At 37.7% G+C, this 27,242-nt stretch overlaps 1 protein-coding gene across 5 annotated transcripts in view; it reads left to right on the forward strand.

Annotated features, from left to right (window-relative positions):
* Positions 1-27,242, forward strand: part of LRP6 (LDL receptor related protein 6) — a 161,897-nt gene that overhangs the window by 56,026 nt on the left and 78,629 nt on the right. For all 5 annotated transcript variants that reach the window (XM_065887395.1, XM_065887399.1, XM_065887396.1 and 2 more), the window contains exon 3: positions 25,499-25,695. In XM_065887395.1, the coding sequence (XP_065743467.1) occupies positions 25,499-25,695 (197 nt within the window). The remainder of the gene's footprint in view (positions 1-25,498; positions 25,696-27,242) is intronic.

Genomic DNA, 27,242 nt, shown 5'->3' on the forward strand with positions numbered 1-27,242 from the left:
TTTTTTTTTTATGCGTTACGCGGGCCTCTCACTGTTGTGGCCTCTCCCGTTGCGGAGGACAGGCTCCGGACGCGCAGGCTCAGCGGCCATTGGTCACAGGCCCAGCCGCTCCGCGGCATGTGGGATCTTCCCAGACCGGGGCACGAACCCGTGTCCCCTGCATCGGCAGGCGGACTCTCAACCACTGCGCCACCAGGGAAGCCCCCTTGTGCACTGTTGATGGGAATGTAAATTGGTGCAGCCACTGGGGAAAACAGTGTAGAAGTTCCTCAAAGAAAGAAAAATAGAACTACCATATGATCCAGCCATTCCACTTCTGGGTATATGAAGAAAACAAAAACACTTAACTTGAAAAGATACATACACTTCTATGTTCATTGCAACATTTTTTACAATCACCAAGATAAGGAAACAACCCAAGTGTCCATTGATGGTTGGATGGATAAAGAAGATGTAGTATATATGTACAATGGAATATTATTCAGCCATAAAAAAGAATGAAGTATTGCTATTTGTGACAACATGAATGTATCTTGATGGCATCATGCTAAGTGAAATAAGTCAGACAGAGAAAGAAACACCATATGATCTCACTTACATGTTGAATCTAAACAACAAACGAACCAAAAACCAAGCTCATAGATACAGAGAACAGATTGGTGGTTGCCATAGGCAGGGCAGGGTATGGGGGTTAGTGAAATGGTTGAAGGGAGTCAAAAAATACAAACTTCCAGTTATAAAATAAGTAAGTTCTGGGGATGTAATGCACAGCATTGTGACTATAGTTAATAATACTGTTTTACATATTTGAAAGTTACTAAAAGAGTAAATCTCGGGCTTCCCTGGTGGCGCAGTGGTTGGGAGTCCGCCTGCGGATGCAGGGGACACGGGTTCGTGCCCCGGTCTGGGAAGATCCCACGTGCTGCAGAGCAGCTGGGCCCGTGAGCCATGGCCGCTGAGCCTGCGCATCTGGAGCCTGTGCTCCGCAAAGGGAGAGGCCACACAGTGAGAGGCCTACGTACTGCAAGAAAAAAAACAAACAACTTCCCAAAATCAAAAGTTGAGAACCAGAAGGCTTCACTGGTGAATTCTACCAGACATTTGATAAAGAATTAGTACCAGTCCTTCTCAAAGTCTCCCGAAAAATAGAAGAGGAGGGAACTCTTACAAACTCATTTTAAGTGGCTAGCATTACCTTGATATCAAAACCAAACAAGAAGCCTACAAGAAAAGAAAATTACAGGCAATATTCCTAATGAGTATAGACGCAAAGATCCTCGACAAAATACCAGCAAACTGAATTCAGCAGCACATTAAAAGGATCGTATACCATGATCAAGTGGAGTTTATTCCAGGGATACAAGGATGGTTCAATATATGCAAATCAATCAATGTGATTCAGCACATTAACAAAATGAAGGATAAAAGAGATGTGATGATCATGTGATCATCTCAATAGGTGCAGAAAAAGCATGTGACAAAATTCAGCATCCGTTCATGATTAACTCTCAGCGAAGTAGGTATAGAGGGAACATACCTCAACACAGTGAAAGCTATATATGACAGACCCACAGCTAATATCATTCAAAAGAGGAAAGCTGAAAGTTTTTCCTCTAAGGTCAAAACAAGACAAGGATGTCCACTCTTGCCACTTTTATTCAGCATAGTACTGGAGGTCCTAGCCAGAGCAGTTAGGCAAGGAAAAGAAGAAAAGGCATCTATAAAAAGGAAGAAGTAAAGCTATATTTGCAGATGATCTGATGTTATATATAGAAAATTCTAGAAACCACCACAAAACTGTTAGAACTAAAAACAAATTCAGTAACATTGCAGGATACAAAATCAGTATACAAAAATCAGCTATGTTCCTGTTTGCTAATAATAAACTATCAGCAAAATTAAGAATATCTTATTTACTATATCATCAAAAAGAATAAAATACCTAATATTAAATTTAACCAAGGAGGTAAAAGACCTGTACACTGAAAACTATGACACTGATGAAAGAAATTGAAGAAGACATAAATAAATTGAAAGATATTTTATGCTCACAGATTATAAAAATTAATTTGTTAAAACGTCTGTACTACCCAAAGCCATCTACAGATGCAGTGCAATCCAAGTTCCAGTGACATTTTTCACAGAAGTAGAACAAACAATTCTAAAATTTGTGTTGAATTACAGAAGACCACAAATAGCCAACGGAATCTTGAGAAAGAATAAAGCTGGAGGCATCACACTTTCTAACTTTCTAACTTCAAACTGTATTACAAAGATGTAGTAATCAAAACGGTATGGTATTGGCATAAAAACAGACACAGAGACCAGTGGAACAGAATAGAGAGCCCAGAAACAAACCCATGCATAATTGGTCAGTCAATTTATGACAGAGGAACCAGAATATCCAGTGGGGAAAGGATAGTGTTTTCAATAAACGGTTTGGGAAAACTGGATATCCACATGCAAAAGGATGAAACTAGATCCCTATCTTTTTTTTTTTGCATTACACGGGCTTCTCACTGTTGTGGCCTCTCCCATTGCGGAGCACAGGGTCTGGATGCGCAGGCTCAGCGGCCGTGGCTCACGGGCCTAGCCGCTCCACGGCATGTGGGATCTTCCCGGACCGGGGCACGAACCCGTGTCCCCTGCATCGGCAGGCAGACTCTCAACCACTGCGCCACCAGGGAAACCCTAGATCCCTATCTTATACCACACACAAAATCAACTCAAGGTGGCTTAAAGACTCCAGTATGAGACCTGAAACTATAAAACTTAGAAAAGAACAGAGTGTAAGCTCCTTGACATTGGTCTTGGTTATGATTTTTTTTGTGTGTTTGACACCACAAGCAAACAGTATGGAGGCTCCTTAAAAAATAAAACATATTAATTCCATATGATCCAGTAATCCCACTTCTGGGTATTTATCCAGAGGAAATGAGAACAGGATCCTGAGGAGATATCTGCACTTCCATGTTCATAGTAGCATTATTCACAGTATCCAATACATGAAACAATCTAAGTGTCTGTTAGCGGATGAATGGATAAAGAAGATGTGGTATATACACATTCAGTAGAATATTGTTCAACCATGAGAAGGAAGGACATCCTGCTGTTTGTGGTAACATGCATGGACCTTGAGGCCATAATGCTCATTGAAATGACCCAGATAGAGGAAGACAAATATTGCATGGTATCACATATGTGTGGAATCTTTAAAAAAAAAAGTCAAACTCATAGAAACAAAGAGAAGAAAAGTGGCTGTCAGGAGATTGGAGGAAATAGGAAGGGGTTGATGGAAGGGTGTGAACTTTCAGCTATAAGATGAATAAGGTCTGAGGATTTAGTATAGAGTTGACTTTTTTTTTATTGCGGTATGCAGGTGCTCACTGCTGTGGCCTCTCCTGTTGCGGAGCACAGGCTCCGGACGCGCAGGCTCAGTGGCCATGGCTCACGGGCCCAGCCGCTCCGTGGCATGTGGGATCTTCCCAGACTGGGGCACAAACCCGAGTCCCCTGCATCGGCAGGCGGACTCTCAACCACTGTGCCACCAGGGAAGCCCTACAGTTGACTCTTGAACAACATGAGTTTGAACTATGTGGGTCCATTTATGTTCAGGTTTTTAAAAATAAATATGTACTACAGTACTATATGATTTGTGCTTGGTTGAACCTGCGGATGTGGAACTTCAGATATGGGAGTTGCAGCTGTAAAGTTATACACAGATGCAGGGGTTTGCTTTAATCCCTGTGTTATTCAGGGGTCAGCTGTATAATATTGTGACAGTCGTTGATAACACTGTACTGTGTAATAGAAATTTGTTAAGAGAGTAGAACTAAAATGTTCTAACCAAAAAACCCCCCCAAAACACGAAACCCTAAAAAGTAAAACAACCCCCCCCCAAATGTGTGAGATGTGATAAATAACTAGATGAGGGGAGGGGTATTCTTTCACAATTTATATATGTATCATATCATTACTATGTACACTTTATGTATCTTTCAAATTTGTTTGTTAATTATACCTGGAAAAAGCTGAACAACAAAAAAAGTGAGGAACAGAATAATGTCCTTACATAAAAATCTCCCCAGAAAGATATGATCATAGAACACATTAAACCTCCGTTTTAAAATGCACTATCACTAATTGAGACACCAGTATCACATGTCAAAGACCAACATAAATTAAAATTAGAAAGTTCAGAGATGAGATGCCAGAACTGAGGAAAGAATTATAAATAAAAGAAAAAAATCATTTCAGAAAAGTTAGCTAAACTAGAATGGACACAAGAGTGAGTAAACAGAAAAGATCTTTAAACAGAAGTTGAAAAGGGGGAAAAGTTTAAGGACTAAAAAGAAATGTAAAAAATGAACAGGATTTGAGAGAAAGTAACAAATATTAACGATAGGCAAAGAAGAAAAATCACATAGATAAAAAAGACTCTTAGGAAGATAACTTATGTAAAGGAATAGGACAAATATGAGGAACTATAATTAAGGAAAAGGTTTTTAAAAGAAGATTTGAAATAACAGATAGAGAACCGTATGTACCTGGTAATATAAGCTAAAGCTTATACAAGATATAAGTAAAATCACTCTATAGAAAAAGGAAAATATTCCTTTAAGAATAAAATAAATGACTTTTTAAAAGGAAAAGAAAATTAGATTCACATTAGGCTTTCTCACAGCAACACTCCCTGTCAGGATTAAATGGAATAGTATTTTTAAGATATTGAAAGTAAGAAGGTGTGAGCCAGTGATTTCTTCCCCCAGCAAAAGTGATTTTCCTTATACAAAGCCATAGACAAGTTTTATCAACATGCAAGAAATCAAGAAATACTGTTTCCCTGAGTCATTCTGAAAATGGACTAGTGGCTGAGCTTTAGATAATCAAAATGATGAGCGATATAACAAAATAAGGCTTGGTGAAGAGCATCAAACATATAATTAACTTGTATTAAGACTGAAGGAGGATTAAGATTGAGAGTATGGTATATAAGGTCTAGATAATGTAGGTAAAGCACCACTCTAAAAAACAGAGTGAAGGGACTTCCCTGGCGGTCCAGTGGTTAAGATTCCGTGCTTCCACTGCAGGGGGCATGAATTCAATCCCTGGTCGGGGAACTAAGATTCCACATGCCTTGCAGAGCGGCCAAAAAAGAATAAATAAATAATAAAATAAAATAAAATTTTAAAAATAGAGTGAAAGAGGTATTACATGCAAAAAATAATAACTAGAATTATGACTTATAACATTATACCAGAACATATAAGATTATTAGATATTTCATGTAATGTCTGAAACATTTATATTAACATATTTCCATACAAATAACCCAAAGATAGTTTAGTATTAGTTTTTTTTAATTTTAAAATTTAATTTAATTTTTTTTTTGTACAGCAGATTCTTATTAGTCATGAATTTTATACACATCAGTGTACACATGTCAATCCCAATCGCCCAATTCATCACACCACCATCCCCACCCCCCCGCAGCTTTCCCCCCTTGGCATCCATACCTTTGTTCTCTACATCTGTGTCTCAACTTCTGCGCTGCAGACCGGCTCATCTGTACCATTTTTCTAGGTTCCACATACATGCGTTAATATATGATATTTGTTTTTCTCTTTCTGACTTCAGTCTGTATGACAGTCTCTAGATCCATCCACATCTCAACAAATGACCCAATTTCGTTCCTTTTTATGGATGAGTAATATTCCATTGTATATATGTACCACATCTTCTTTATCCATTTGTCTGTTGATGGGCATTTAGGTTGCTTCCATGACCTGGCTATTGTAAATAGTGCTGCAGTGAACATTGGGGTGCATGTGTCTTTTTGAATTATGGTTTTCTCTGGATATATGCCCAGTAGTGGGATTGCTGGATCATATGGTAATTCTGTTTTTAGTTTTTTAAGGAAACTCCATACTGTTTTCCATAGTGGCTGTATCAATTTACATTTCCACCAACAGTGCAACAGGGTTCCCTTTTCTCCACACCCTCTCCAGCATTTGTTGTTTGTAGATTTTCTGATGATGCCCATTCTAACTGGTGTGAGATGATACCTCCTTGTAGTTTTGATTTGCATTTCTCTAATAATTATAGTGATGTTGAGCAGCTTTTCATGTGCCTCTTGGCCATCTGTATCTCTTCTTTGGAGAAATGTCTGTTTAGGTCTTCTGCCCATTTTTGGATTGGGTTGTTTGTTTCTTTAATACTGAGCTGCGTGAGCTGTTTATATATTTTGGAGATTAATTCTTTGTCTGTTGATTCGTTTGCAAATACTTCCTCCCATTCTGAGGGTTGTCTTTTCGTCTTGTTTATGCTTTCCTTTGCTGTGCAAAAGTTTTTAAGTTTAATTAGGTCCCATTTGTTTATTTTTGCTTTTATTTCCATTACTCTAGGAGATGGATCAAAAAAGATCTTACTGTGATTTATGTCAAAGAGTGTTCTTCCTATGTTTTCCTCTAAGAGTTTTATAGTGTCCAGTCATACATTTAGGTCTCTAATCCATTTTGAGTTTATTTTTGTGTATGGTGTAAGGGAGCATTCTTATTTCATTCTTTTACATGTAGCTGTCCAGTTTTCCCAGCACCACTTATTGAAGAGGATGTCTTTTCTCCATTGTATATGCTTGCCTCCTTTGTCAGAGATCAGTTGCCCATAGGTGCGTGGGTTTATCTCTGGGCTTTCTATCTTGTTCCATTGATCTATGTTTCAGTTTCTTTGCCAGTACCATATTGTCTTGATTACTGTAGCTTTGTAGTATAGTCTGAAGTCAGGGAGTCTGATTCCTCCAGCTCCGTTTTCTTCCCTCAAGACTGCTTTGGCTATTCGGGGTCTTTTGTGTTTCCATACAAATTTTAAGACTTTTTTTTTAGTTCCATAAAAAAATGCCATTGATAATTTGATATGGATTGCATTGAATCTGTAGATTGCTTTGAGTAGTATAGTCATTTTCACAATATTGATTCTTCCAATCCAAGAACATGGTATATCTCACCATCTGTTGGTATCATCTTTAATTTCTTTCATCACTGTTTTATAGTTTTTTGCATACAGGGCTTTTGTCTCCCTAGGTAGGTTTATTCCTAGGTATTTTATTCTTTTTGTTGCAGTGGTAAATGGGACTGTTTCCTTAATTTCTCGTTCAGATTTTTCATCATTAGTGTATAGGAATGCAAGAGATTTCTGTGTGTTAATTTTGTATCCTGCAACTTTACCAAATTGATTGATTAGCTCTAGTAGTTTTCTGGTGGCATCTTTAGGATTCTCTGTGTATAGTATTGTCATCCGCAAACAATGACAGTTTTACTTCTTCTTTTCCAATTTGTATTCCTTTTATTTCTTTTTCTTCTCTGATTGCCGTGGCTAGGACTTCCAAAACTATGTTGAATAATAGTGGTGAAAATGGGCATCCTTGTCTTGTTCCTGATCTTATAGGAAATGCTTTCAGTTTTTCACCATTGAGAATGACGTTTGCTGTGGGTTTGTCGTATATGGCCTTTATTATGTTGAGGTAGGTTCCCTCTATGCCCACTTTCTGGAGAGTTTTTATCATAAATGGGTGTTGAATTTTGTCATAAGCTTTTCCTGCATCTATTGAGATGATCATATGGTTTTTATTCATCAGTTTGGTAACATGGTGTATCACATTGATTGATTTGCGTATATTGAAGAATCCTTGCATCCCTGGGATAAATCCCACTTGATCATGGTGTATGATCCTTTTAATGTCTTGTTGGATTCTGTTTGCTAGTATTTTGTTGAGGATTTTTGCATCTATATTCATCAGTGATATTGGTCTGTACTTTTCTTTTTTGGTAGTATCTTTGTCTGGTTTTGGTATCAGGGTGATGGTGGCCTCATAGAATGAGTTCAGGAGTGTTCCTTTCTCTGCAATTTTGTGGAAGAGTTTGAGAAGGATGGGTGTTAGCTCTTCTCTAAATGTTTGATAGAATTCACCTGTGAAGCCGTCTGGTCCTGGACTTTGGTTTGTTGGAAGATTTTAATCACAGTTTCAATTTCATTAGTTGTGATTGTTCTTTTCATATTTTCCATTTCTTCCTGGTTCAGCCTTGGAAGGTTATACCTTTCTAAGAATTTGTTCATTTCTTCCAGGTTGTCCGTTTTATTGCCATAGAGTTGCTTGTAGTAGTCTCTTAGGATGTTTGTATTTCTGCGGTGTCTGTTGTAACTTCTCCTTTTTCGTTTCTAATTTTATTGATTTGAGTCCTCTCCCTCTTTTTCTTGATGAGTCTGGCTAATGGTTTATCAATTTTGTTTATCTTCTCAAAGAACCAGCTTTATTTTTATTGATCTTTGCTATTGTTTTCTTTGTTTCTATTTCATTTATTTCTGCTCTGATCTTTATGATTTCTTTCCTTCTGCTAACTTTGGGTTTTGTTTGTTCTTCTTTCTCTAGTTCCTTTAGGTGTAAGGTTAGATTGTTTGAGATTTTTCTTGTTTCTTGAGGTAGGCTTGTATAGCTATAAACTTCCCTCTTAGAACTGCTTTTGCTGCATCCCATAGCTTTTGGATTGTCGTGTTTTTGTTGTAATTTGTCTCCAGGTATTTTTTGATTTCTGCTTTGATTTCTTCAGTGATCTCTTGGTTATTTAGTAACGTACTGTTTAGCCTTCATGTGTTTGTGTTTTTTACGTTTTTTTCCCTGTAATTCATTTCTAATCTCATAGCGTTGTGGTCAGAAAAGATGCTTGATATGATTTCAATTTTCTTAAATTTACTGAGGTTTGATTTGTGAACCAAGATGTGATCTGTCCTGGAGAATGTTCCATGTGCACTTGAGAAGAAAGTGTAATCTGCTGTTTTGGGATGGAATGTCCTATGAATATCAATTAAATATATCTGGTCTATTGTGTCATTTAAAGCTTCTGTTTCCTTATTTATTTTCATTCGGGATGATCTGTCCATTCGTGTAAGTGAGTTGTTAAAGTCCCCCACTATTATTGTGTTACTGTCCACTTCCTCTTTTAGAGCTGTTAGCACTTGCTTTCTGTATTGAGGTGCTCCTTTGTTGGGTACATACATATTTATAATCATTATATCTTCTTCCTGGATTGATCCCTTGATCATTATGTAGTGTCCTTCCTTGTCTCTTGTAGCATTCTTTATTTTAAAGTCTATTTTATCTGATATGAGCGTTGCTACTCCAGCTTTCTTTTGATTTCTATTTGCATGGAATATCTTTTTCCATCCCCTCACTTTCAGTCTGTATGGGTCCGTAGGTCTGAAGTGGGTGTCTTGTAGACAGCATATATATGAGTATTGTTTTTGTATTCATTCAGTGAGCCTGTGTCTTTTAGTTGGAGCATTTAATACATTCACATTTCAGGTAATTATCAATATGTATGTTTATGCGGCCATTTTCTTAATTGTTTTGGGTTTGTTTTTGTAGGTCCTTTTCCTCTCTTGTGTTTCCCACTTAGAGAAGTTCCTTTAGCGTTTGTTGTAGAGCTGGTTTGATTGTGTTGAATTTTCTTAGCTTTTGCTTGTTTGTAAAGCTTTTGATTTCTCCATCGAATCTGAATGAGATCCTTGCCAGGTAGAGTAATCTTGGTTGTAGGTTCTTCCCTTTCATTACTTTAAGTATATCATGCCACTCCATTCTGGCTTGTAGAGTTTCTGCTGAGAAATAAGCTGTTAACCTTATGGGAGTTCCCTTGTATGTCATTTGTCATTTTTCCCTTGCTGCTTTCAATAATTTTTCTTTGTCTTTTATTTTTGCCAATTTGACTACTGTGTGTCTCGGCATCTTTCTCCTTGGGTTTATCCTGTATGGGACTCTCTGCCCTTCCTGGACTTGGGTGGCTATTTCCTTTCCCATCCTAGGGAAGTTTTCGACTATAATCTCTTCAGATTTTTTCTGGGGTCCTTTCTCTTCTCCTTCTGGGACCCCTGTAATACGAATGTTGTTGTGTTTATTGTTGTCCCAGAGGTCTCTTAGGCTGTCTTCATTTCTTTTCATTTTTTTTCTTTATTCTGTTCTGCAGCTGTGAATTCCACCATTGTTTCTTCCAGGTCACTTTTCCATTCTTCTGCCTCAGTTATTCTCGTATTCATTTCTTATAGTGTAGTTTTCATTTCAGTTATTGTATTGTTCATCTCTGTTTGTTTGTTCTTTAATTCTTGTAGGCCTTTGTTAAACATTTCTTGCATCTTCTCAGTCTTTGCCTCCATTCTTTTTCCGAGGTCCTGGATCATCTTTACTATCATTATTCTGAATTCTTTTTCTGGAAAGTTACCTATCTCCACTTCATTTAGTTGTTTTTCTGGGGTTTTATCTTGTTCCTTCATCTGGTACATAGCCCTCTGCCTTTTAATCTTGTTTATCTTTCTGTGAGTGTGTTTTTTGTTCCACGGGCTGCAGGTTTGTAGTTCTTCTTCCTTCTGCTGTCTGCCCTCTGGTGGATGAGGCTACCCAAGAGGCTTGTGCTAGTTTTCTGATGGGAGGGTCTGGTGGTAGGTAAAGCTGACTGTTGTTCTGGTGGGCAGAGCTCAGTAAAAGTTTAATCTGCTTGACTGCTGATGAGTGGGGCTGGGTTCCCTCCCTGTTGGTTGTTTAGCCCGAGGCAACCCAACACTGGAGCCTACCTGGGCTTTTGGTGGGGCTAAAGGGCTCAGGCCAAGGAGGACTTCCCAGAACTTCTGCTGCCAGTGTCCTTGTCCCCACGGTGAGACACAGCCACCCCCCGCCTCTTCAGGAGACCCTCCAACACTAGCAGGTAGGTCTGGTTCAGTCTCCCCTGGGGTCACTTCTCCTTCCTCTGGGTCCTGAAGCACACACTACTTTGTGTGTGCCTTCCAAGAGTGGAGTCTCTGTTTCCCCCAGTCCTTTTCAAATCCCGCTAGCCTTCAAAGTCTGATTCTCTAGGAATTCCTCCTCCCGTCGCCAGACCCCCAGGTTGGGAAGCCTGACGTGGGGCTCAGAACCTTCACTCCAGTGGATGGACTTCTGTGGTATAAGTGTTCTCCAGTCTGTGGGTCACCCACCCAGCAGTTATGGGATTTGATTTTACTATGATTGCGCCCCTCTTACCATCTCATTGGGGCTTCTCCTTTGTCTTTGGATGTGGGGTATCTTTTTTGGTGAGTTCCAGTGTCTTCCTGTCGATGATTGTCCAGCAACTAGTTGTGATTCTGGTGTTCTCGCAAGAGGGAGTGAGAGCACGTCCTTCTACTCCGCCATCTTGGTTCGTAGTCCCCAGTTCATTGCTTTGAATGTTGGTAATAAAGAGAATCAAGCAATTTATCTTCCCTTTTGTATATGAATCTACCAGTAGCTAACAAAGTAGTAGATATGAGAAAGCTATTCCAGCTAATAAATGATAGAAATAATATAATTAGAATATCAGCATTTTATAACTTCCAGTGAACTGTTAGATCTAGGCATTGAACATCAATGGCTACTGACATCACAAGGAAAAGAACAGACACTGCCATCTGAAGGAAGAAAAGAGCATCCTCTTTCATTTTTCCAAAAGGGTCAGTTCATCAGGAATCTGATGAAACTTGGAATTTGCAGGAAATTTGTGGGAGAAATAAAGGACAGAGAAATATATTGAACTGTACCATGAGTATGCATCAGCAGATTCAGACATACAGGTCACACATCCCAGGTCCTTGAACAGATAAACTGCAAAGAATGGTGAGGGAACCTGTAGATTAAAACAGTCTTAGAGGGCTTCCCTGGTGGCGCAGTGGTTGAGAGTCCGCCTGCAGATGCAGGGGATACAGGTTCGTCCCCTGGTCGGGGAAGATCCCATATGCCGCGGAGCGGCTGGGCCCGTGAGCCATGGCCACTGAGCCTTTGCGTCTGGAGCCTGTGCTCCGCAACGGGAGAGGCCACAGTGGTGAGAGGCCCGCGTACCGCAAAAAAAAAAAACAACAAAAAAAAACCAGACTTAGAAAAGAAACTTACGGTTACTAAAGGCAAAGGGCGGGAGTAAGGATAAATTAGAAGTTTGGGATTAAAACATACATATTATATATATAAAATAGATAACCAACAACAACCTACTGTATAGCACAGGGAACTATACTCAATATTTTGTAATAACCTATGATAGGAAAGAATCTTAAGATATATATAAAACTGAATCACTCTGCTGTACACCTGAAACTAACACAGCATTGTAAATCAACTGTATTTATATTTCATTTTAAAAAGAGACTGAAAAGACAGTGTGAGTGGAGGGATGAATAGGCACAGAGGATTTACATTTAAATGGTGAAAATACTTTGTATGAAACTATAATGATACGTACATTACTCCAGACCCATAGAATGTACACCACCAAGAGTGATCTTTAAGGGTAAACTGTGAACTTTGGGTATGATGACTTTGCACTTGATTTCAAGGCTTCCCATAAAGCCAGAGTAGTTAAAACAATGAGGTACTAAATCTGAGCATAGATAGGTATCAGTGGAACAAAATAGGGTTCAGAAACTAGGGTATATATGGTTAGTTGACTTTAACATAAGTATCAAGGATGTAAATGTGTTCTTTTAACTGCTTGACAGACACTGAAGTAAAATAATAAACTTTAAAAACTGGGAGGAATATAAAAGCCCTTTCTGTGAAAAAATTTTAATTCCTAATTAGTAGAGTCAGCTTTTCAAGTTAAGCTTATTAAAGTTATTATTAAGGTTATTAAAGAAAGCTTTGGTTTGTCAGTGTTCTTGTTCAGCAGCAACTGGAAATGTGAAGAATGGTTGGAGGCAAGTGTAGAGAGATGGCTAGGAGCCAGATCCCGCTGGGGCTAAGATGCAGCATTTGAATTTTAACGTGAAGTTATTGAGAGTCATTGGAAATTTTCAAGTAGCAAATTGCCGCGGATGGATTTGTCTTTGAAATACCTTTGGTAGTTGTGTAGAAAATGGTTTGAAGACTAATTATTTCACCCATAAGTCTTCCAATTAATCGTCATTGTTCTCCAGTAAAGTACAGACTCTTCACTATAACTTACATGATCTAATTTATTTACCTTGTTTTAGACAAGTATTCTCACCGCTTCCTCCCTTGCCTACTATGCCCCAATCCTAACAAACCACTTGCGACTCCCTGATGGTGTCTATGATGACTCCTAGGTTTCTGCTTTTAATGGCTGGTTTGATGGTGAGGTAGAAAATTCAGGAAAGGAGGATATATTCTTTTTCATTTCTTTACTTCTTTCTTTCTTTTTCTTTCTTTTCTTTTTTTTTTTTTTTTTGCGGTACACAGGCCTCTCACTGTTGTGGCCTCTCCCTTTGCAGAGCACAGGCTCCAGACACGCAGGCTCAGCGGCCATGACTTATGGGCCCAGCTGCTCCGCGGCATGTGGGATCTTCCCGGACCAGGGTATGAACCCGTGTCCCCTGCATCGACAGGCAGACTCTCAACCACTGTGCCACCAGGGAAGCCCTTTCTTTCTTTTTTTGATGTAGAAACAGAATGAGATTGAATTCAGCTTTGGACATGTTTGCGTTTGCATTTGAGTTGCTTACGGAAAACTATGGTGATAAAGTCTGGGGAGCTTTGGATATATGAGCCTGCAGCTCAGCAGAGCGGTCTCAGAGGGAGATTTAGATTTATAGCCATTATCAAGTTAATGGTTATTAAAGCCATGGGCTATAAACATAGGGGAATTTTACATCAGTGCTAGAGACTTAGGCAAAGATAATAACCACATACCAGAAACCTTGAAGTATTTCTTCAAGACTGAAGGATGTCCCAGTCTGACTGAGCTGTTGCATGATTAGCCATCCTTGTTTGCCTGGTTCCAGGAACCCCCTCAGACCCAGGCAAATCAGCATGGTTGGTCACCTACTGAGTTTGTGAAGAATCTGCTTCCCAAAGAAGCAAATTGAAGAGATTTACCCACATAAACAATAATAACCACAACTCTAGAGAAGGAGGGCTGAAGGTGAGGGTGATGAGAGGGAGGTAGGATAAGGTGGAAGGTAGGCCTCATCTGGATTCTGTTAGCACCTCTGGGAAATATACCAGGCACTAAAGGACACGTACCTTATGACAGCCATACTTGACATGATTGAGCATCTTACGCAAACATCAGAGGTGTAGTTAAAGCTGGCTCTGAATGAGTACAGTGGTGCCAGAGAATAAGCAGGGTCCTGATATCAGCAGACTTCTTGGTGCTACCAGAAACATGCAAAAGAAACAGGAATATGCTGCTATTATTGGTAGCTTCAGATCCCACCGCCCTGTGCTCTGCACAGTATAATTTGATTTCCAAATTAAAATGAAGTTGTGATAAATCAGAAATTTATTTGCCTTCTCCCTTCTTGATCTGAAAGCTTGGACCAAGAATTTTCAGGCTGCAGCAGAAATAATCTCAACTTCCAGTAATGTACAGTCTTCCCTCTGAAAGCCTTCCCTCCCTGCTAGAAAAAAACAACAGGGCACATGAGAAGATACTACAGTTCAAATGAACGATCCATGTTAAAGAATCAGAACAATGTCTTCCTGTAATTTCCTGTAAAATGCAGGAGAAAAAATTATAGAAGTTCAAGAAGACACAGCATGTATGAAAACAGAGTAAATAGTATGAAAGAATGCATTCAAGACTGGTGAAGACAGAATGATAATAAAGAGCATGATTGTTCAATTTAAAAGTTTAAGCAAAAAAAAAAAGTTTGAGCAGCATCAACCAGATAAATGACTGAAAAAAAAATAAGTGAAATGGAAGGTAACCTTGAGAAATTCTCCCACAAATTGTAGAAGTAGGGATGAAAACAATGGAATAAAAAGATCTGAGACATGGAGGTTGATCTAGGAGTTGTTCTGTTACTGCAACAGGAAGACATTATTATTAGATGTGCAAGGAGTCAAAATATGCCATTTATATCACTCTTTCTGAAAAAGTCACTTGCTACACTTCAGAAGACTGATAGAGATGAAGTACAATGTAGAGCTCAAGAGTGAGGATATCGGATAATTAAATATTTGTGAAGAATGAAACCAGTTAAACATGGAGTTAAATCTAGTAATTACTGTTAATGTAGGATCACATATGATTTTAAAACATAAAGATAATAAAATTGAATAAAACAGTTTGTATAGCCTCCAGATCCCTAGAGGCATTTTAAAAATCATATAAATCCAGTGTAGTAGGAAAAGTCCATGAAAAAATGGAGAGGTGGAGTATAAGGAAGAATAAAAAATGGAAGTTATAAGAAAAGAGTAAGGTCAAACAGCTATGCTGTTAAATATAAATGGAAGAAATAATCTGAATGTTAAACAATATTTTTTATACACTTCCTTATTGTGAAATATTTAAGTTCTAATTCTTTTACTTGTATAAATACTGATGGAATAAAGAGGAGCCTATATGAATCTGCATCTTTTATTACATCTTTAGAATTCATTACAAGAAGTAGGATTTGTATGTCAAGGTGCAGAGTTTTAAGGCCATCTTTTTTTTTATAATGGAATGATTTTACTAATTTCCACTGTCACACACGGTATATATTCTGCATATCTAATCTACCATTTTTTTACGTTTAGTTTAGCTAAGAAAAGATAATTTCATCCTTTTTGAAATTTTTTTTTTTTTTTTTTTTTTGCGGTACGCGGGCCTCTCACTGCCGCGGCCTCTCCCGTTGCGGAGCACAGGCTCCGGAGGTGAAGGCTCAGCGACCATGACTCACAGGCCCAGCCACTCTGCGGCATGTGGGATCTTCCCAGACCGCGGCACGAACCCATGTCCCCTGCATGGGCAGGCGGACTCGCAACCACCGCGCCACCAGGGAAGCCCCTTTTTGAAATTTAAAAATATATTTTATCTGTATTTGCGTTTTTTTCTTTACTAGTGAGAGTGAATATTTTCCATAGTATTAATTATAGTGGATTCTCATGATTCATGATAGTTAATTTTATAAAGTTGTTGTGAACATGGAAATATAGTGAGCCCTGAACCATTGCTCTAAGGAGAAATACAGAATTAGTTTCCTGCTAGACTGTTGTCAAAAAATTTTCGTCAACTGATCATTACATAATTTCTAAAATATATGTTTATGTTTAAAGACACCTTATTTAATATATAATGTTGAATGTTGGCAATATGGGTTTTTAAATTATAGCACAGCCATTCAGTGCAGTGTTATATAGCCTTTAAAATTAACGTGAAAGCAATATTTAATAATATGTTGAAAATCTTTACATTGTGAAATGAAGATGGGTCATTATGATGCAGTAAATGCTGTGCATTTACAAAAATTCACTTTTGTAAAAAAAATACAGTCAGGGGCTTCCCTGGTGGCGCAGTGGTTGAGAGTCCACCTGCCGATGCAGGGGACACGGGTTCCTGCCCTGGTCCGGGAAGATCTCACATGCAGCGGAGCGGCTGGGCCCGTGAGCCATGGTTGCTGAGCCTGCGCGTCCGGAGCCTGTGCTCCGCAACGGGAGAGGCCACAATAGTGAGAGGCCCACGTACCGCAAAAAAAAAAAAAAAAGTACAGTCAGATATTGTTTAAACAAGATGAGAGGATGAGTTGGAGTCTTTCAAAATACATAAATTAACCATTTTTTCTCAGGGCATATTAACAGTTACTAAGATGCAGCAAGGACCTTGGGACCTGCTGCATATATACCCAGTGAAGAAGCTCAGTAATTATAGGTGGTAAATGCTCTTTATTCCTGGTTTGGTGCAGGCGCCTCAGTTGTTTCTTGGTTTGGCTCAGCTGTCTTCCTTCGTCCTGTTGGGGGCTACTATTTAGAACTAATGAATTTTTACCAAATTCTTAATTCTAAATTCCATTGGTTAGTTGGTTTCCTGTTATGTCTTAGTTGGTTTCATGCTGTACCTTAACTATTTATAGAAGAAACCAGGTTTTCCATTCCTTGATCATTGGAAATTGCTTGTATTTGTGTATATACATGTACATATTGTACATATGCACATAATAAAGGACTAGAAAGATATACTTTTTATTTCCACATTTTTTATAGTCAACATATGTGTATTCTTTATATTATCAGGAGAAAATAATTACTTTGGAAAAAGTAAATACCAGATTTTGCCGACATGGTTTAGGTCCCTTCATGCTTCTCCTTTGCCTCTACTCCAGATACATTATTAACTTTACTTCAGTCTGTCCTGCCTGTAATCCTCTTGAATACAGTGTAGCTCAGTCTTCCTTCACATGAGGCTCAGATGTTTAAGACACTATTCAAGTTAATTGCCTATTTTTAAATTGGGTTATTTTATTATTGAATTGTAAAAATTTTATGTATTCTAGATACAAGTTCTTCATTGGATATATAATTTAGAAATAAAGTTCAAACTATTAGTTTTTTCTTTTGTTAAAGGTGTTTTTGATGTAGTAAGAAATCTTTGCCTAACCCAAAGTCACAAAGATTGACACTTATGTTTTCTTCTAAGAGTTTTATTGTTTTAATTCCTAACATTTAGATCTATGATCCATTTTGTGTATGATGTCTTACACTTTTTTATTAATTTATTTCCAAGTATTTGGGGTTTTTTATGGTGTTGTGAATGAATTATTTAATAAATTCCAATTTTTCTGTTTTCTCAGCACCATTTATTAAAGAAACTGTCTTTTCTCCATTGGATATTCTTGGTTCCCTTGTTAAATATTAGTTAACTGTATCACTTTTTGTATTTTCATTGGTAGTCTATAGAAATCAATTTATTTCTGTATATTGATCTTGTATCCTGCAACCTTGTTGAATTAATTACATCTGTGAGGCTTTTTTCTTTTAAATTCTTTTGTATTCTCTGCATACAGAATTGTGTCATCTGGGAATAATGACAGTTTTACTTCTTCCTTTCCCATCTGGGTGCCTTTTATTCTTACTTGATAGTACTCACTAGGTCTTAGGCTGAATAGAAGACATCCTTGCCTTGTTCATGATCTTTGGGGGAAATCATTAAAATTTTTTTTTCTTTTTTTGCCATTGAGTAGGATCTTAGCTATAAGTTTTCTGTAGAGACCTTTTAATCAGGTTTAGGAAGTTCTCATCTATTCCTAGTATCTTCGGTTTTTACCATGATTGCGTATTGGATTTTGTCCAGTACTTTTTCTGCATCTGTTGAGATGATCATGGGGTTTTGTTTTTTATACACATGGTGAATTTTATTAATTGGTTTTCAGTTGTTTAACCAATCTTGCATTCTTGGAATAAATCTCACTTGGTCATGTTTTAGAATCCTTTTTATTTATTTCTTTTTTTAAAAATAATATTAAAAAATTTTATTTTTGGCTGCGTTGGGTCTTTGTTGCTGCATGTGGGCTTTCTCCAGTTGTGGCGAGCGGAGGCTACTCTTCACTGCCGTGCGCAGGCTTCTCATTGCAGTGGCTTCTCTTGTTGCGGAGCATGGGCTCTAGGTGTGTGGGCTTCAGTAGTTGTGGCATGTGGGCTCAGTAGTTGTGGCTTGCGGGCTCTAGAGCGCAGGCTCAGTAGTTGTGGCTCACAGGCTTAGTTGCTCCACAGCATGTGGGATCTTCCTGGACCGGGGCTTGAACCTGTGTCCCCTGCATTGGCAGGTGGATTCTTAACCACTGTGCCACCAGGGAAGCCGTAGAATCCTTTTTAGATGTTTCTAGATTCAGTTTGCTAATATTCTGTTGAGGATTTTTATGTGTTTATTCATGAGAAATTGGTCTGTAGTTTATTTTCCTCTGTGCTGTCTGGCTGGTTCGTATCAGTGTAATACGAGCCTCATAGAATGAGTTGGGAAGTGTTCCCTCTTCCTCTATTTTCTGGAAGAGTATGTGATATTATTTCTTCTGTAAAATTTTTTTTTTTTGTGTGGTACGCGGGCCTCTCACTGTTGGGGCCTCTCCCGTTGCGGAGCACAGGCTCTGGATGCATAGGCTCAGAGGCCATGGCTCACGGGCCTAGCTGCTATGCGGCATGTGGGATCTTCCCGGCCTGGGGCACGAACCCGTGTCCTCTGCATTGGCAGGTGGACTCTCAACCACTGTGCCACCAGGGAAGCCCTCTTCTGCAAATATTTAATAGGAGTCATTAATGAAGCTATCTGGGCCTGGGGATTTCTTTATGGAAAGATTTTAAATTATTAAGTCAAATTCTTTAATTGTTCTAGGTCTTTACATTTAATTTCTTCTTGAGTGAGTTTTGGTAATTTGTTTCTAGGAATGTTTCTATTTCATCTAAGTTTTCCATTTTGTTGGCATAAAATTGTTCATGGTATCTTATAATCCTTTTAATTTCTAAGGTCAGTAGTGATGTCCCTCTTTTATTCATAATTTTATTCACAAATTTCCCAATTTCTTTTTTTGTCAGTCTAGTGAAAGGCTTGTCAACTTTGTCGATCTTTTAATAGAACCCACATTTGGTTTTATTTATTTTTTTCTGTATTGTCTTTTTCTGTTTTATAATTCATTTGATTTCCACCCTAATATTTTAAAATTTTCTTGCTTTGGATTTAGTTAGCACACTCCCCCCCCCGCCCCCCCGCCGCCCCGTTTCTTAAGGTTGAAGCTTAGATTATAGATTTGAAGTCTGTTTTTTCCTTCTGTTTTTCTTTAATATTTATTTATTTATTTGCTGTGTCAGGTCTTAGTTGCGGCACACAGGTCTTTCATTGTGGCGTGTGGACTCTTCACTTCGTTGCGATGTGTGCAAGTGCTTCACTCTAGTTGTGGTACACGGGCTTAGTTGCCCCGCTGCATGTGGATCTTAGTTCCCTGACCAGGGGTAGAACCGGCGTCCCTGCATTGCAAGACAGATTCTTAACCACTGGACCACCAGGGAAGTCCCTATCTTCTTTTCTAATGCAGGCATATAGGGATAAATTTATAGAATTTACCCTAAGCACTGCTCTGGCTGATGACATCCCACACATTTTTATATGTTGTATTTTCATTTTCTTTTAGCTCAAAATATATTTTTTTAACTTATTGGGATTTCTTCTTTGACCCATTGCTTACTTAGAAGACATTGAGGGAGGATTTAGAAAAATTTAACTATGAGAAAATTCTCACTGTGGATTTCCTGAATTTTTCTGTTCTTGATATTCAGTGTGCTCAGAGAATACACCTTGTATGACTTCAGTCTTTAAAATTAATTGATACTTGTCCTAATGTTCGAATTTCCATATCCTTTATGATTTCCTGTCTAGTTGTCCTACCTTTTAATGAGAATAGGATTTTGAGATCTCAGACTGTTATTGTTGAATTGTCTGTTTCTTCCTTCAGTTCTGTCAGGTTTTGCTTCATTTGTTTGGGGCTCTGTTTTTATTTGTGTATGTTTATAACTGTTACATCTTCCTCATGATTTGACTTTTTGTCATTATAAAATGTGCTGCTTTATCTCTAGTAATACTTTTTTGTGTTAAAATATATTTTGTCTGATAGAACCACTGCATCTCTCTTATGGTTACTGTTTGCTGTAACCTTTCAGTTTCAACGAATTTGGATCTTTGGATATAAAAGGTGTTTCTTGTAGACAGCCTACAGTTGAGTCTTGTTTTGTTTTACCCGGTCTAACAACCTTTGCCATATATATATGGTTTCTTTTTACAAAGAAAAACTATATATTTAAGGTGTTCAACCTTTTGTCTTTTAATTGGGGTGCTTAATCTGTTTACATTTAATGTTGTTAATAATATGGTTGAGTTTGCATCTGACATTTTAATTTTATTTTTCATGTCTGTCTTTTTTTGTTCCATTGGTTCTTCTGCCTTCTTTTGTATTAAGTAGATATTTTTTAGTGTATCGTTTTAATTCCTTTTATGTTTTTAAACAGTGTTTGGAGAATAAAATATTCTTAGTGATTATTCTAGGGATTGCAATATTCCTTTTGTCAAAATCTGTATTATGGTAAAATACTAAGTTAATTCCTGTAAATTATAGAAGTTTTAGTCTAGTGTATCTCCATTTCCTCTCCCCTCCTTTGTACTATTAGTGTCATTTATATTACATTTCTATTATAACTAATGGAATGTTATAATTATCACTTTATACAGTCTTAGGTGTTTTTAAAAGGTTAAAGGAGAAAAAGAGAAAACATTATTCATAGAGTCTTTTGTATTAACCTACATATATGCCATTTCAGGTACCCTGTAATTCTTCCTGAGGGTTTGAGTTACTATTTGATGTCATTTCTTTGCTCTAAATTAGTTCTGTTCTCTTCCCTGTCCTTTGTGCTTCAAATCTTTATTTTTTAAAAATCTGTTTTTCTGTTTCTTTTTGATCTTCAGAAATTCCTCCTTAGGGATGTAATGTACAACATGATGACTGTAAGTAACACTGCTGGATGATACAGAGAAAAGTTATAGGAGAGTTAATCCTAAGAGTTCTCATCCCATGGAGAAAATTTTTTTTTTCTTTTCTTTCTATTATATCTGTATGAGATGATGGATGTTAGCTGAATTTATGTGGTAATCATTTCACAATATGTCTAACTCACACCATCATGCTGTACATTGTACTGTGATATATGTCAATTATTTCTTAATAAAACGGGAAAAAATCATGAAAAAAGAAAAATTCCTTCTTTTCACTGGCTGTTTCTGTTTCCTTATCTGTTATGTTTATTTACTCCTGTGTTTGTGTTATTTCTAGTTGATAATTCATTTCTTAAGTGACTTATTCTTATACTTCTAATTCTTTCGTTAGTTCTGTCACCTCAGTTTTGAGGTTTTAAATTGTACTTTGTGTTATTCTTTTACGGCTAGTATATGATTTTAAAGCATTTCAGGTTATTTTGCAATAGGTTGTAAACTATTTGTTTTAGGGCCATACTTTTCTCGCATATTTTAGTATCTTTAGTGATGTTATTTTCTTTATTCTTTTTTTTTTGTTTTTAATATTAACTTTTTTAATGGACTTGATCTCAATTTACTTTTAAATTTTCACCTGAAATTGTTTTCTGGAACTTGTTGAAGAAGGCAGAGTTTTTTATCATAACTTTTGTAACTTCACAGAACTCTCGAGTGTGTGTGTGTTTAAAAAATTGGCAGCTTGCTTTCTGAGATTTCCTGGCTCTGTTTCCTTCTCCCACTTTTTTCTGTACCTTAGTTTTCCATTCTCTCTCTTGTACTATCATCCTCACTTTCATTGTACTCCCAGTAATGTATGGTCAGTATGGGCCTTTGTCTGTAAGGGAGCTCTGTTGGGTCAGTTGGAGAGTTCACTGTAGGTTAAAGTGCACCAGTCCCTTCAGTACCAACCATCCACTCTTTGCATTCTCTGAGTGGACAGAACCAGTCCTCGGCAGCTGCTGTTCTCAGTTTGGTTTCCCTGTCTTTCCATTGCTGTCTATTTTGTGTGTTCTCCTGTTCCTGGATCTGCTGAATGCCCTATTTTTTCCTTCCGATTCCTCCTGCAGAAGTGCTGATGCCAATGAGATCTTATGGCTGTTGGTAGTTTTCCTTCTTGTGTCTTGGGTTTTGTGGTAGTACCTTTTCATCTAGCTTTGTTTCATCTAGATTTGTTGTAAATGTTGTCCAAGGGTTTTTTGGTTTTGCTACCTAGTTGTTCTGTTTTCATGTGGAAGACTTGTAAAGATTTTTCAAACACTGTACCACTACCACTGTTGTCATCTTTTTAGGTGTTATTAAAACCTCACTGTGATGTGGAGAAGCTCTCTTCCAAGGTTAGGTTCAGATGTCAGAATTCATGACAGTAGTGCTTTGGTGTGACTGAGTAGATTTATTACCCACACAGGTGGGGAGTTCTCAGTTGGGGGCAGAGGACAACCTTCTGGGAAGAGGTTCAGAAACAGAAAGTGAATACAAGTGTACAGGTGTTTTATAAAGGATAAGTCTGGTTGGTGCAGAATTTGAAAGAGGCACCTGCCAGGCGTGGAATCTGAAAGAGGTGGTGAGTGCACTCCTGTACTTGGCGGTACTGGTGAGAGTGAGCCCTCAGGAAATGACAGACAGAGGGAGGAGATGATGCTCAGAGGTTGCCAGCACTAAAGCAAAGCATCAGTAGGGGTCTCGGTTTCTCTCCTTTGGTCTCTGTAGAAGAGATCAATTTTTCAAGTCCTGTTTTGGTTGTGGCATACCACTGAAGGACTGGGCTTTGACCTTGCCAGCCACATTTGTTCTCAGTATCCGTGATCAACTCCTCCTTGAAGTAACTCGAGTTTCCGGGGGGGTAATCCCAACCAGAGGGAAGAAAGGTGAAGACTATGTTCACTTGTCTGCAGTTTCAGAGCAAGTCACCATTGGCTGGACAAATCGGTAAGTCACCAAAGAATATGACAAGAATGAGTGATAGCCTTCTTAGCTCTGCTTTTTGTACAGTTCTGTTAATTACATATTTCATTTAAGATATTTAATTTTATCAGGCGTTCACTGAGTGTCTAATAAGTCCACCTAATTTTGTACATATTGTCATATTGTGTTGTGTGAGATCCTGTCAATATAAATAAGCCAGAGTCTAGTATTTACTTGATTCTGATAAGCTATTGATTTTAAGAGCTTTTTATTTTGACTTACAAACCAGCACATGAAATGTTCACTTCAGGTGTAAAATATTATCCCTATGTCAGAAATACTAAAATATTGAAAACATACATCCTAAAATTGAGGAGTCATTTATGAAATGTTTATTAAGTACCAATCATAACGCTTAAATGCTTTTGCATATGTTATCATTTAGTCTTCACAGTAACTCAGTGTGGTTAGGTTATTATCTTCCAATAACAGATGAGGAAAACAAAGCTTGTGGAAATAAGTAGTGTAAGCACGGGGGACATTTGAACTCGGCTCTGTCTCATTTCTTTTCAGTATATAAATGCTTTCAGTCAATATGTAAAATGAGTAAATCTTTTAGGGAGGCGTTGTTTTTTTCCTATCTGTTTATTCTGCTGTGTTAAATTCATTAGAGTGAATTTTAACTTTTTATTTAATAATATACAAAGGACTTAGAAGACTTTTTTCTCCCCAGAGTTTTTCAAAGATCTGGTTATATAATTTGTGATTCTTTAAGATGGTTAATGAAAACCTAAGTAATTTCGTCTTTACTATTATTTTTCAGTCATGTTACTTGACTTTCTTGGCAGCCTCTCAGAACTCTATGTCTTACCATAATGAATTTTGGAAAACGTCAGTGTGAAATATGCAGGCCTATTTAAATTTGAACTTAAACTATGATATCACTCCTGTAATAGCATAATCATTTTAGTAAACTTAATAAAGCTGTTCATTTAAAAAGTGGAAGAAACCACTTCAGAAGTAGTCATTGTGACCGTTCTAATTGGGAAATGAGAGGGAAAGTAATCTGCTAGGGAAGTGAGAATTAAAAGAGAGGAGAAAGTTGTGGTGATGTAGGCTGGCCTAGGTGTGAGGTTTTAAAATAGAAAGTTTGATAAACTAGTCATGCTCACCTTGTGTACAGTCATTTAAAAATCTGGCTCAGATTTAAAACATCTTAGGCTAAGACCATTCCATGTACAATAACAGATGCTAATTCTGCTTAGATGAAAATTATCTTACTGCTCTTAAATTTAATTTAGTATACCTGTGATCTGTTAGGTGTTAGAGATCAGATAACCTCAGGGACCTAAAAATTGGATTTTCTGTCAATGTGTTATCCTTTATTTCTTTTTAGTTGCTTACATTTTCCTCTTTCTCTCCTAGCTGAGCGATTTATGAAAATATCAAAGCATTTATTTTCTTGACTGCTCTTGTGGCTCAAACACAGTTTGTTCATCATTCAAGAATTATATTATTTACTAATTACATAACTCTCCATGACATTCTGCAAAGTTCTGTGCCTTCAGTACTAATCAGGCTCTCTACCTCTCCTTCCATATAGTTAGCATTGCTTGTGAAATTTGGGGATCTGCTTTGTCTCTTGAACACATTCTGCGGTGGTTGGGCTTCCTTTTTGCTACCTGGCTTGTGGAGATTAGCCATATAGCAGAAAGCCAACTGAGGTGATCATTTGCTGGAGCGAGACTGGAGTCCTCAGAGAGAGAGCTCTACCAGAATGACTTTTCAGCCTCATGTGTATGTTTTTACTTTTCAGTTATCAAAGCCATAAGAAGTGATGGAAGAAATAGGCTCAGATTCTTTGTTCTTCCACATCAAGAAGGGAAAAACCTATTGCCGATTTAAAACTACTTCCCAGGGCCAACTCTAAACCCTGGGATTTTTCTTTTTGCCAGCCTTTCTCTTTCCAATGGCATGAATCATGTGGAAGGATGGAAGGTGTGAGTGCGGAGATGGGAGCTGACAGCAGTGCTGATACTTGGGCCTTCACTTTGTCTGCTAGCTTGTAGTGCACCCGGAGCCTGCCGCCAAGTTAGGAACCATTCTGAAGTGCTTGGTTGAGGATTTCGGGCACCATGATTTCAAATACGTTTGAATTTACTCCTTGTCTTATTTTTCATAGGTGTATTTGACCTTAACATATGTGTTATCCAGGATTTGTATGTGTTAATGTGGACTGCAAGACCATTTTAATGGGAGAGGTGGCGTTTTGATTAAAGAAGAAAATTTAGAAACGTTTGAGTTTTTCTCTTTGTGTTTAATAGGCAGGCGGTGGTTAAAGGTTCCCTTCCACATCCTTTTGCCTTGACGTTATTTGAGGACACATTGTACTGGACTGACTGGAATACACACTCCATTTTGGCTTGCAACAAGTACACTGGCGAGGGTCTGCGTGAAATCCATTCTAACATCTTTTCTCCCATGGATATACATGCCTTCAGCCAGCAGAGGCAGCCAAATGGTAAGTGATGTTGATTTTTAAATTGCAGGTTGGAATAGCTTTGTAGCACTCTGATGCCTGGCTTTAGTGAGGGGCAAGAGGAGGGAGGATATATCCAAAGGTAGTGGGAAGAAATAAACAGGGAAAATGTCAAAATATAATTCAGGGTAGACAACAGCGTAAACCATTTGTAACTTGATATCTGTCACTACAGACCACCTCAGCCCTTTGTTTGAGTCCGGGGGTATGAAGGTAAAGAAGAGAGAGATAAAATGAGAAATTGAGATAGCTCATATGTTAAGGTTGTGCACAAATGCATTTCTTATTCATATTATTTCTCTCTAATGAGTGATTTTGTTCATTGTATGTTTAAAACTGAACACTTTTCTTGAATGGAAACCTCTATTAATCTAACTGGTTAATTTAAGTACCTCAGGTTACTTAAATAAAATACTTGCTTATACCTTTTCTGTGCACATCCCCCCACCTTTTTTTCTTAGTTTTGCTTCTGTTTCTGGCCATCCTTTATAATGACTTGGGCTGTGACTGCTGACAACAATTTCTTGTAAGAGAGGACTAGAATTAGGTTTAAAAGAATATGAGAATGTTAAGTGTTTGGCACTGGTGTGTAAATAAATGTCTGGCATGTGTCTGAGTGTATTTCAGATTGCATTCCATAGCCAAAAATGCAGGGGTTTTGGATTATGCATTGCTTTGTATTAGTTCCTTCCATTTAGGGGGAGATAGTCAAATACTGAATGTGTCATATTGGAATCTGGTGATCATGAGTCCATAAAAATGTTTTAAAATGTTTTAAAATGTTTGTGTTACTCTTTTGTAGAAAAGAAAATGTTTAGTCACTTGTGTGAATTTTTTATTTCAGTGTTGGCCCTCAGAAAAGAATTTCTTTGTTCTTGTTTTTTTAATGACACTGTTGATCCTTTATGTTTTACTAGTTTGAGAATTTGCAGTTATGTGTGATTGCTTTCTTTTATCTTTCATATTTTGTTGATCTCCATCTTTTGTTGATTTTTTTCTGAGTATTATTTAAATCCATCCCTTTCTATATATAGTTTCTTCACATTTTCTAATTAATCTCTGCTTCTCAGTTTTCCCTTTTAAGTCCATTTTGTTTATCTTTTCCACGTAAATCTTTCCAAAGTATGGCTTTTCTTGTCTCTCAGTGCCTCCACCACAGACTTCCCCTCCCTGTGCTTATTCAGCTTTAGTTCCTATTAGTCAAACCTTAATCTCCCGTTACACTGTTCACCTTATTATCTCACCCAGTGTACAGCCTCCAAGCCTTCATTCATGTGGTTTTACCACACTTGAATGTCCCCCTATGTGTTCTCCTACCTTTCAAGACTTCAGTCATGTCCTGTATCTTTCCTTAGTGATTTACTTCCCATTTAACTCTATACTGACTTTACAGTCTAAATGTGCAAGATAGCAGTTTCATTGTTTTGTATTGTTTTCCAGTATTATTGTTCATTAATCTTGTCGTACTGGCCAGATTGCAAGCTCTTTAGGGCAGGGACATCCTGCTTTATTTCTTGTATATTCCTCTT

The sequence above is a fragment of the Phocoena phocoena genome, chromosome 11 (genome assembly GCF_963924675.1).
Source record: "Phocoena phocoena chromosome 11, mPhoPho1.1, whole genome shotgun sequence".
Classification (NCBI taxonomy): domain Eukaryota; kingdom Metazoa; phylum Chordata; class Mammalia; order Artiodactyla; family Phocoenidae; genus Phocoena; species Phocoena phocoena.